This window comes from Phyllobates terribilis, unplaced genomic scaffold (assembly GCF_046119375.1).
Source record: "Phyllobates terribilis strain yellow unplaced genomic scaffold, ASM4611937v1 Scaffold_60__1_contigs__length_8166268, whole genome shotgun sequence".
NCBI lineage: Eukaryota > Metazoa > Chordata > Amphibia > Anura > Dendrobatidae > Phyllobates > Phyllobates terribilis.
In genome coordinates this window covers 1,852,499-1,864,942 of record NW_027362820.1, presented here as the reverse complement: position 1 = coordinate 1,864,942, position 12,444 = coordinate 1,852,499, and the positions used below count along the sequence as shown (strand labels likewise).

General features: G+C 42.3%; 1 protein-coding gene across 2 annotated transcripts in view; it reads left to right on the top strand.

Moving 5' to 3' along the window:
• Positions 1 to 10,186, top strand: part of LOC141192324 (uncharacterized) — a 43,998-nt gene extending 33,812 nt beyond the window's left edge. For both annotated transcript variants that reach the window (XM_073661815.1, XM_073661814.1), the window contains one exon: positions 6,645 to 10,186. In XM_073661815.1, the coding sequence (XP_073517916.1) occupies positions 6,645 to 8,929 (2,285 nt within the window). In that variant the 3' untranslated portion in view covers positions 8,930 to 10,186. The remainder of the gene's footprint in view (positions 1 to 6,644) is intronic.
• Positions 10,187 to 12,444: the final 2,258 nt, after the last annotated feature.

Sequence of the window (12,444 nt, the reverse complement as noted above, 5' to 3'; positions counted from 1 at the left end):
TTAAAAAAAAAAGGGCTTCCCTATATTGTTGTGTCCGGCCAGGTACAAATAGGCATCTGGGGCAGCCTGTTCCTGGATGCTGTACCTGGCTGGCATACAAAAATATGGCGAAGCCCATGTCAAAATTTTTGGGATAAATTAGTTAAAAAATAAATAATAATTTAGGGACTGCATCTTTATTAACCCCTCAAGTGTCATTTAGTGTTAAAATAAAGGATTGGCGTGGGATCCCCCATAATTTTAGTCTCTAGCGGAGGTTAAGCAGACGGCTGGGGCAGATGTTTGAAGCCTGGGAAGGGGGTAATACCCACGGAGCTTCCCAGGCTACTAATATCAGCCCCCATCTGAATACCTAGCCTTTACTAGCTATTAAAATGGGGGACCCAAAAAAAAATGACGTGGGGTCCCCTTATTTTAATAGCTAGCAAAGGCTAGGCAGACAGCTGGGGGCTGATATTAATAGCCCAGGAAAGGTGCCATGAATATTGGCCCCCTCCCAAGCTAGAAACAGCAGCCCTCAGCCGCCCCAGATTTGGCACATCCTATTTGTGCGCCAAATCTGGCGCTTAGCCTCGCTCTTCCACGCTGCCCTGGTGCGGTGGCAGGGGGTAATAGTGGTGGGGTTCATGTCAGTGCCAGCTGCCATGAAGCCCAGGTTAGTAATGATGGGCGTCTATAAGACACCCCTATTACTAACCTACAAAGTGTTAAAAAGAAAAAACAGACACTACACCCAGAAAAAAATAATTTATTTGAAATAAAACACACAATTTTATTTAATTCTTAGTTTACTAAAAAAAAAAATAGTTACCTGCGCTGATCTCCCATGCACAGCTGTCACATCTGGAGATGTGACAGCTGTCATTGCTGCTGTAAGCTCACACTGCCGGGAACACGTCCGCTCCCGGCAGCGTGAGCCCCTGACTGAGGTCACCGGAGTGCATTCAGTCAGCGCAGCTCCGGTGACCTCCTTTACGGTCCTGCTGTACCGTGGGAATTTCTCACGGTCAGCGGGGCCGTAAAGGAGCTCACCGAAGCAGTGCTGCCTGAACTCCGGCGAACCCGCTTATGCAATGACGGGGCTGCTTTACGGCCCCGTCATTGTAGCGGCGGTAGCAGTTTAGAGCGGTCACATTTTATGTGGCTGCTCTAAACTGGAGATCATCGTGGGACACTCGATTTGGACTACTATGGAGGGGTAAGGATAAAATTGTGGTTTATTATTTTATATTTTATAGCAGGAGATTGATGGCTTCGGGGAATTAGGTGTCTAGGTGAGTATAGGTGTATTTTTTTATTTTTACTTTATTTTATGTGGCGATCGGCGGGGACAGGTAATGTATAAACTAATTTATTTTAGGTAACCACTGGCCACCAATGAAATGTATTTAAAATTTATTGGGGACCAGAAACAAACAAAAAAAAAATATGGGAGCCTAAAAAAATAAAACATGTATAGGGCCAAAAATATAAACCTATGGGGGCCAAAATAACATATGGGGGCAGTTTAAAGGACACAGTAGGGCAATTTAAATAGCAGGATCAGGCTGATGGGAACTACTGCTCCCATCGAGCTGATCCTGCTTGCACGAGTGGACGGGGGACAGACATAGGCCGATGGGAGTAATAGTGTCACATCGGCCTATGTCTGCCTGCACGCAGACACCCGCAGACATCGCGCAGACACCGCGCACACACCAATCATACATCATACCACATATATCAGGGAGCGGGGAGCGCAGCACAGAACGGGAAAGCCGGCGGTATAGTTTTTTCACTGCCGGCTTCCCCGCCCGGGTCCTCCGCTCCCCGCTCCTTGGTGCTGCGCTCCCCGCCCGGTCCTAACTTACGATCAGGATGGGGGGAGCGGAGGATCGGGGTGGGAGGCTGTGGGGAAGCAGTATGGGGCTGTGTGATTGTTTAAAAGCCGGCGGCTTTTTACCGCCCACCAGCTTTTAAACAATCAGGAGAATTCTCCCACGCTGGGATGGCATTCTGATGACAGGCTGGATCGCAGCTGAGCGCTGCCATCCAGCTTGTCATCCTTCAGAGACACTGTATAGTGCAGGCATTATGGGAACTTCCGATTCCGGTATCCGATATCCTAAAAGTATCGGAACTCTGATACTGCGAATATCGGTCGATATTTCAGTATCGGAATGCTCAACACTATTCAGGAATGATCGTATTTACACTATTCCCCTATAATAGCATTAATTCTGCAACTTTATAATCCAACCATGGAGATTGTTAGATGAAAATAGTTCAAATGAAAAATAGATTAGTTTTCAAGCAAAGAAACTAAGTAAACTGAGTGATAACCATCTCCTCTGATACACTTTTTTTTCCAAAGCAACTCATTCAGAAAGAAATCTAGATCTCTTATGGTATTTGTCAAATCTCAGATGGTCTTAAGCTAAGGTATTAGCATCCCGTCCCGTTAAACATGTACCTTAAGTACGTATCATCCTGTGCTTGAGTAATAATCAGAACAGTCTTACCTCAGTGTGAAGGCATTCGTCTTAACTAGCAAAGATGCTTCTCCTTCGCCACAGGAGTCTCACGGATACGGGGACATTTTAACTCATCCACTGATTCCTCCTTTTATAGGTTTATTGCAGCGCTGCCATCTTATCACTCCAAGAGCGCACCGACTGGATATTTAACCAACTCGCCACTTAGTTGAGTCTACCAGTTTATGACTTTAATCGCAAGAATACATAGTGTAATATGGTTCCATTGACTTAATTTCCAATTTGTCCATCTGCACTTCTAACTGGGAGGATACACTGGTCTTGAAATAATTTTACCAGATCCTGCATAATCATGTCTGTCGGGCAACTCCATTAGGAAGATGGACTGGGATATTTACTGGTTCGTCAGTCCCATACCAGCGAGTCCAACTCGTACCTCCCTTAGTAGGGCAGGCCGTTAGTGCTGCCCGACTCAGTACAATCAAGTTTATCTTTCCATTCCGAATCAGGAGGGTAGATTGAGGCAATTTTTGGATTATCAACCATAGTTACCAGTGAGTCGAGCTCGCACTTCCCTTAGGAAGGCCGACCGGTATGGTGCTGCCTTACTTGGCACAATCAAGTTCATCTTACCATTCTATACCAGGAGGGTAGATTGAGGCAATTTTTGGATTATCAACCATAGTTACCAGTGAGTCGAGCTCGCACTTCCCTTAGGAAGGCCGACCGGTATGGTGCTGCCTTACTTGGCACAATCAAGTTCATCTTACCATTCTATACCAGGAGGGTAGATTGAGGCAATTGGTAGTTAGTCAGCTCCCAATACTGGCGAGTCCAGCTCGCACTTCCCTTAGGAAGGCTGACCGGTATAGTGCTGCCTTACTTGGCACAATCAAGTTTATCTTACCATTCCATACCAGGAGGGTAGATTGGGGCAATTGATGGTCTATCAACCAACTCATACCTCCCTTAGGAGGTCAGACCGGTATAGTGCTGCCCTCTTGGCACAATCAAGTTTCTTATCACTGTAAGCCAGAAGGGTAGATTGGGGCAAATGTTGGATTTTCAGCCCCCCACCGGTGAGTACAACTCGCAGCTCCTCCTACCATTTCCTATCAGGGGGATATGGGATATAGAGAGTTTAATCACTTAAGGTCGAAAAGGTAATTCGAAGACTCCAGGTAGGAGTTTTAAGTGGACTTATAGTGGTTTCTTTTAAGCTTTGCACAGACATGTTCCTCTTGCACCTTCAACCAGGAGGGGGTGGGGGGAACTGAGCTGCAGATGTTTATCAGCCAGTTCATCTAAAGAGATGGAGGCCTCTCATATGATGAGAGGTTGAAAAAGTTGAGCTTGTTTAGCTTAGAAAAATGACTCCTCAGAGGGGGATCTCATTTACATCTATAAATATATGTGTGGTCAGTACTAAGGACTAGCACATAACTTATTCCCTCCAAAGACCATACTAAGGACCAGGGGCACTCATTACGGGTGGAAGAAAGGCAATTCCAGCACCTAAAATATGAAAGGGTCCTTTACTGTCAGAGCAGTCAGACTGTGGAATGCCAACCACAAGAGGTAGTAAGGGCAGACACTAACAGCTTTTAAAAAAGAAAAGGCTGGATGATTTCCTCGATACACATAATATTGTGGGTTACAGTTAAATTAGATAAAATATTACACCTATAGTAGTACATTTGATCCAGGGTTCTAGGACTGATCACCTTTTCTTGGGGTCAAGAGGAAATTTTTTTTTTTTTCCCCTTGATGCAAATTGCTGAATGTGACCTGGGTTTTGCCTTCTTCTGGATCAACAGTTTTTAGGTATAGGGATTTTAGTAAAACCATTGTTACAAATACAAAAAAATAAAACTAATTAAAAATTATAAACTGATTCATTATAATTGTAATAGTGAAGTTATAATTATAAAGGTAATAATACATTTGTGAGGCCTAGTCCCAGTAAGTTAGTAAGTTAGTGTCAGAGTGCAATTGGGGGAGAAAGGTTGAACTTGATGGACCTAGGTCTTTATTCAATCTGTTACGTTACTAATGATCCCAGATTGTGAAGATAAACTGAACTTAAATTGGTATTATTCTTTTAGCGCCCCCATTCACACCTTTACCAAGAAGACCACTGGGACATAGATGATAAATGCAGACTAGTTCAATATGCTATCCAAGTATGAAGGATTGACTGGACCTGTTACTCAGCAGCTATCCTTTGGACTGTATTTAATAGAATTACCCCAGACCGAGGGCATCGTCCAGAGACCTTATTTACCAATATCAGTAATATTGCTAGTAAAGGGCAGTGAAGTTTTGAGACCTTAGTGAAACAGATCTACAAGCCCCAAGTTGTCTTGCTAACCGGGCAACCCCCCGTGAGGCAGACAGCTGAGGAAAATCCTAGACCTAACGTGGCAGGTTCTTCCGCAACTATGAAGCGGTCTAAAAAAACCTTCAGACAGGCCAACGTGAGTCATAAACCTACACCTGAATTGGCATGAGGCCTAGCTGTGAGGCTCTATGCAAACCATGAGGTCTAGCCATGAGGCTCAATATGCAAGCCATGAGGCCTAGCCGTGAGGTTCAATACGCAAGCCGTGAGGCTCAATACACAAGCCATGAGGCTTAATACGCAAGCCATGAGGCCTAACTGTGAGGCACAATACGCAAGCCATGAGGACTAGCCGTGAGGCTCATTTCGTAAGCCATGAGGCCTAGCCGTGAGGTTCAATACGCAAGCCATGAGTCATAGCCGTGAGACTCAATACGCAAGCCATGAGGCTCAATACACAAGCCATGAGGCCTAGCCATGATGCTCAATACGCAAGCCATGAGGCCTAACCGTGAGGCTCAATACGCAAGCCATGAGGCCTAACCTGGAGGCTCAATGCACAAGCCATGAGTCCTAGCCGTGAGGCTCAATACACAAGCCATGAGGCCTAGCCTTGAGGCTTTATACACAAGCCATGAGGCCTAACCATGAGGCTCAATACACAAGCCATGAGGCTTAGGCCAAAAAAACGTAGGTAGGTACGGAATCATTAAATTTAGATTCTTCCAGACTGATGTTATCATTTCAGCGCCCAACTGGGCCCCTGCTCATTGCCACTCACTAGAGGTAGCTATAGAACTCAGCATGGTGTTCCATGATTCACTGGTGTTCCATGATTTACGGCTGCTCCAGCCGTGAGCTCCAGGCTTCTACATCCTTGAGGACAGGAAACCACATTGAAGGAGGAAGTGGGGGTTGCCTTTTTATTTTGTGCTCAGGGCTTCCTGTCCGGTAATAGGGGCAGATCCTACTCTCTCTCGTATGGTGCTGTCATGGGGGAAGGGAAAAAGGTGGCTCCTGGTGACAGAAGCAGATGTCACAGTAGGAGACCCAGAGGAGATAGGACACACCATTTGCAGAAGCCCTTATATGACACAATGGCAGAAAACCAGATCAGTAGAAATCACCATAAAGTGGCTCCATTTTGGAAATTATAACCCTCAGTGAATTAATCTATAGGAGTAGTGACTATTTTGACTCCAAAGCCACTTTCCTGAAATTAGCACGCTGTGGATGTTGTAGAGTGAAAATTGCACATTTGTTGTTTTATAACCCAACACATAGTGCCCAGATTGTGCTCCAGGAGACACACCGTAAATTAAGTGGGTTCTTCTCACTATAGTAATGCCAAATACATGGATGATAAATGTGGTTTGGGCACACTGCAAAGCTCAGAACGAGGGGGAGATTTGACTTTGGGAGAGCGGATACTGTTGGATTGGTTTATGGAAGCCATGTTGCTTTTCAAGAGCCTTTGAGCCACTAATAATTTGGAAACCTCTGTTTTTCAGATGATGGACCTGAGTGAGGACTTGTTTTTTTGTGAGATGAGAAGTTTTTCTTGGTATTATTTTCGCTTACATAACATTGTTTGGTGGCTTTTTATTCCATATATGGGAAGCAGAATGAACAAACAATTGAACACCATGCTCTTCTGGTTCATCCTATGAGGTTTTCTATTAGACTGTGAACTGTCATTGTCTTGGTGAATAATTCAATTTTTTTGCATAACTTCCCATTTTTACAGACAGTTTAAGTAGAAATGTTCAAAAATATATAATTACACGGATTTTTTATTAAAAAATAATAATTGGTTTTATTATTGGCAGATGATTGTACCAGGAGATCAGAGGGACAGCTGACATCTTCAATTTTCAAATCAGATAATTTGGAGATCTCAGAGGATACAATTGAAGTGAATGCCATTACTCCAGATATACCATCATCCCTTCACAGCAAAGATCTGTCATCTGATCCTTTGAAACAGGTTCTGTCTTCTGATTCATTACCGACTACTCAGAAAAATCAAAGTCACAAAATAAGCATTAAAAAACAAATTGCCCCTAAAGCAAAGAAGCCATTTTCACGTTCAGAATATAGAAATAGTTTTCCCCTCAAAAAGTCTTTTCTTAAGCATGAAAAAATTCACAAAGCGAAGAATAGATTTTCTTGTTCCAAGTGTGGGAGTTGTTTTAATCAGAAATCAGATTTTGTTAGGCACCAGATAACTCACACAGGAGAGAAGCCATTTTCCTGTTCAGAATGTGGGAAATGTTTTACAAAGAAATCAGATCTTATTGGACATCAGAGAACTCACACAGGGGAAAAGCCATTTTCATGTTCAGAATGTGGAAACTGCTTTACAGTAAAATCAAATCTTATTGCACATCAGAGAACTCACACAGGGGAGAAGCCATTTTCATGTTCAGAATGTGGGAAATGTTTTATAAAGAAATCAAATCTTATCAGCCATCAGAGAACTCACACAGGGGAGAAGCCATTTTCATGTTCAGAATGTGGGAACTGCTTTACAGAGAAATCAAATCTTATTGCACATCAGAGAATTCACACAGGGGAGAAGCCATTTTCATGTTCAGAATGTGGGAAATGTTTTGCAAATCAATCAAATCTTATCAGCCATCAGAGAACTCACTCAGGGCAGAAGCTATTTTCATGTTCCGAATGTGGGAACTGCTTTACAGAGAAATCAAAGCTTATTACACATCAGAGAACTCACACAGGGTTGAAGCCATTTTCATGTTCAGAATGTGAGAAATGTTTTGTACAGAAATCAAATCTTATCAAACATCAGAGAATTCACACAGGGGAGAAGCCATTTTCATGTTCAGAATGTGGGAAATGTTTTGTACAGGAATCAAATCTTATTAGACATCAGAGAATTCACACAGGGGAGAAGCCTTTTTCATGTTCAGAATGTGGGAACTGTTTTACATTGCAATCAACGCTTATCGACCATCAGAGAACTCACACAGGGGAGAAGCCATTTTCATGTTCAGAATGTGGTAAATATTTTGCAAAGAAATCAAATCTTATCAAACATCAGAGAATTCACACAGGGGAGAAGCCATTTTCATGTTCAAAATGTGGGAAATGTTTTGTACGGAAATCAAGTCTTATCAAACATCAGAGAACTCACACAGGGGAGAAGCTTTTTTCATGTTCAGAATGTGGGAAATGTTTTACAGAGCAATCAACGCTTATCGAACATCAGAGAACTCACACAGGGGAGAAGCCATTTTCATGTTCAGAATGTGGGAACTGCTTTACAGAGAAATCAAATCTTATTGCACATCAGAGAATTCACACAGGGGAGAAGCCATTTTCATGTTCAGAATGTGGGAAATGTTTTGCAAATCAATCAAATCTTATCAGCCATCAGAGAACTCACTCAGGGCAGAAGCTATTTTCATGTTCCGAATGTGGGAACTGCTTTACAGAGAAATCAAAGCTTATTACACATCAGAGAACTCACACAGGGTTGAAGCCATTTTCATGTTCAGAATGTGAGAAATGTTTTGTACAGAAATCAAATCTTATCAAACATCAGAGAATTCACACAGGGGAGAAGCCATTTTCATGTTCAGAATGTGGGAAATGTTTTGTACAGGAATCAAATCTTATTAGACATCAGAGAATTCACACAGGGGAGAAGCCTTTTTCATGTTCAGAATGTGGGAACTGTTTTACATTGCAATCAACGCTTATCGACCATCAGAGAACTCACACAGGGGAGAAGCCATTTTCATGTTCAGAATGTGGTAAATATTTTGCAAAGAAATCAAATCTTATCAAACATCAGAGAATTCACACAGGGGAGAAGCCATTTTCATGTTCAAAATGTGGGAAATGTTTTGTACGGAAATCAAGTCTTATCAAACATCAGAGAACTCACACAGGGGAGAAGCTTTTTTCATGTTCAGAATGTGGGAAATGTTTTACAGAGCAATCAACGCTTATCGAACATCAGAGAACTCACACAGGGGAGAAGCCATTTTCATGTTCAAAATGTGGGAAATGTTTTAACCAGAAAGCGCATCTTGATAGCCACCGGAGAACCCATACAGAGGAGAATGCCGCAGCTACACCCAACTAGTCTCTGTACAGACTAGAAAGGCCCTAGCTGCACAACTAAAAATACTACGGACCTAATTCTCTAATTGAGGAGTTTCTCATACCTCCTGAGGAACCAGAGGGGAGGCCACAACACACTGTCAACCAGGGGAAAGGAAAGTATGAAGTAAAATACGAAAACCCTGAGTGAGAAACTAAAACACATTCATATAGGGCAAAGAAGGCAAGCTAATGAGAGCCACAAATAAAAGGAACAAGTATAATCTCCCAGAAACCTAACATTGTTAGAATGAAAATGTACTAGGAGGGAAAGCAAACTAAGCAAACTGACTGGGAGGATAGTTCCACCTTTGTGGTGAAACTTACAAAATTCATCCTCACCAACTGTAAATGTAAAACCTGTCCATTTATAATGACCACGGACAAGATAAAGATTCCCAGCTCACATCAGGACCACAAGATCCCAGGTACTTTCAGCTGCATAACATCTAATGTAATGTACTTAATTATATGTACAAAATGTCCAGCTGGGGGTCTGTATGTAGGGGAGACCAGGCAAAAACTTAGAACAAGGATGAATTCTCATCGCCACACAATAAAAGAAAAAAAGAATAGATCTATCTGTGGCCAAACATTTTTGTATCCCTGATCACAGCATCATGGACATGAAATTACTTGTATTAAAAGGTAACTTCAAATCTCAGAGACACAAAGTTATGACAACCTTTGACACTCGGAGCAGGAATGAATGTGTCACTTGGATTTATGTCTTTTTACTAGTGATGAGCGAATACATTCGGCACTATTCATTACTCGCACGAATAGTACACAATTCAGGCTCTTCGACGAGTCATTAGCTATTCACCTCGGTATATTCGAGTGACCCGCCCAGAATGTTTGGCGCTTTATTTGCAGCCAATGAACATGCTGGGCTTGCTTGCCAATCACAGTAATGCCGTTGCCATCATTGTTGTGACATTACTGTGATTGGCTGGCCTTACAGCATCATAGGGGGATATTTAAGCCCTGCCGGCGCCATCTTGCGCATATTACATCAATGTAGTGTGAGCGTAGGGAAAGTGAAAGCAGCGTATAGGGAGTGTCTTTTAAGAGCTATTTAGAATGAAGATTAGTTCTCTGTTAGGTTGAGATAGCGTAGGGTGAGATTTAATACGAGGGAGAGGAAAAGGGCGGCAGGGTGTTAGCATTGCAAGTACATGCTGCAGATCTCTGCTAGGTTGCATTGTGTATAGTCAGAAGCATATAAACCAGAAGAACATGGCGGAATAGATAAACCATAGTTCATATGTGGGCGCTCCCATAAAGTACAACCTACAAAAAGAGTGGAGTGACTGAGCCCCAAAAAGAGTCAGGTCACCATCATAATGAGTCCAGATAAAAAATCAGTTTGATTGTGTATCAAAAGTATAAAAAGAAGGTCCCACGGACACTCCTAAATAGAGCACAACCAATAAAATGGTATGTCATGGGTGAAAACTACAAAAACGACAGAGACAACCATGTGACTCCACAAATATAGGTACATGAAAGGAAGTGACAATATTATCAATCCAAGTATCAATAAATCAAGTTACCAAGTAAATGGACAACGTAACTTACAATTAATTACGTTAAATGTCCTATGTTAATCCATTCCTGGACACTTCAACATGAATAAAAAACCAAAATATCCAGATCAATATATACTAAACGTCTGGACGAAGAAGAGATACCAGCTGCATATAAAAGGTATAGATTTTATTTAATCAAATTGATAAAACCAATTAACAAGACAGGGCAACAACCTCTATAAAGGAGTGACACATACAGTGGTGGCCAAAAGTATTGGCACCCCTGCAATTCTGTCAGATAATACTCAGTTTCTTCCTGAAAATGATTGCAATCACAAATTCTTTGGTCTTATTATCTTCATTTAATTTGTCTTCAATGAAAAAACACAAAAAGAATTGTCCTAAAGCCAAATTGGATACAATTCCACACCAAACCTAAAAAAGGGGGTGGACAAAAGTATTGGCACCGTTTGAAAAATCATGTGATGCTTCTCTAATTCATGTTATTAACAGCACCTGTAACTTACCTGTGGCACCTGACAGGTGTTGGCAATAACTAAATCACACTTGCAGTCAGTTAACATGGATTAAAGTTGACTCAGCCTCTGTCCTGTGTCCTTGTGTGTACCACATTGAGCATGGAGAAAAGAAAGAAGACCAAAGAACTGTCTGAGGACTTGAGAAACCAAATTGTGAGGAAGCATGAGCAATCTCAAGGCTACAAGTCCATCTCCAAAGACCTGAATGTTCCTGTGTCTTCCGTGCGCAGTGTCATCAAGAAGTGTAAAGCCCATGGCACTGTGGCTAACCTCCCTAGATGTGGACGGAAAAGAAAAATTGACGAGAGATTTCAACGCAAGATTGTGCGGATGGTGGATAAAGAACCTCGACTAACATCCAAACAAGTTCAAGCTGCCCTGCAGTCCGAGGGTACAACAGTGTCAACCCGTACTATCCGTCGGCGTCTGAATGAAAAGGGACTGTATGGTAGGATACCCAGGAAGACCCCACTTCTTACCCCGAGACATAAAAAAGCCAGGCTGGAGTTTGCCAAAACTTACCTGAGAAAGACTAAAACGTTTTGGAAGAATGTTCTCTGGTCAGATGAGACAAAAGTAGAGCTTTTTGGGAAAAAGCATCAAAATAGAGTGCACAGGAAAAAAAAGAGGCATTCAAAGAAAAGAACACGGTCCCTACAGTCAAACATGGCGGAGGTTCCCTGATGTTTTGGGGTTGCTTTGCTGCCTCTGGCACTGGACTGCTTGACCGTGTGCATGGCATTATGAAGTCTGAAGACTACCAACAAATTTTGCAGCATAATGTAGGGCCCAGTGTGAGAAAGCTGGGTCTCCCTCAGAGGTCATGGGTCTTCCAGCAGGACAATGACCCAAAACACACTTCCAAAATCACTATAAAATGGTTTGAGAGAAAGCACTGGAGACTTCTAAGGTGGCCAGCAATGAGTCCAGACCTGAATCCCATAGAACACCTGTGGAGAGATCTCAAAATGGCAGTTTGGAGAAGGCACCCTTCAAATATTAGGGACCTGGAGCAGTTTGCCAAAGAAGAATGGTCTACAATTCCAGCAGAGCATTGTAAGAAACTCATTGATGGTTACCGGAAGCGGTTGTTCGCAGTTATTTTGGCTAAAGGTTGTGCAACCAAGTATTAGGCTGAGGGTGCCAATACTTTTGTCTGGCCCTTTTTTGGAGTTTTGTGTGAAATGATCAATGATTTGATTTTTGCTTCATTCTCTTTTGTGTTTTTTCCTTGCAAGCAAATTAAATGAAGATAATAATACCAAAGAATTTGTGATTGCAATCATTTTCAGGAAGAAACTGAGTATTATCCGACAGAATTGCAGGGGTGCCAATACTTTTGGCCACCACTGTACATGAGCTGGGAGGGAAAATTAACCCCCCAAAAAAGGCCAAAAAATTGAACGTCACTAGTAAACAAGAAATTA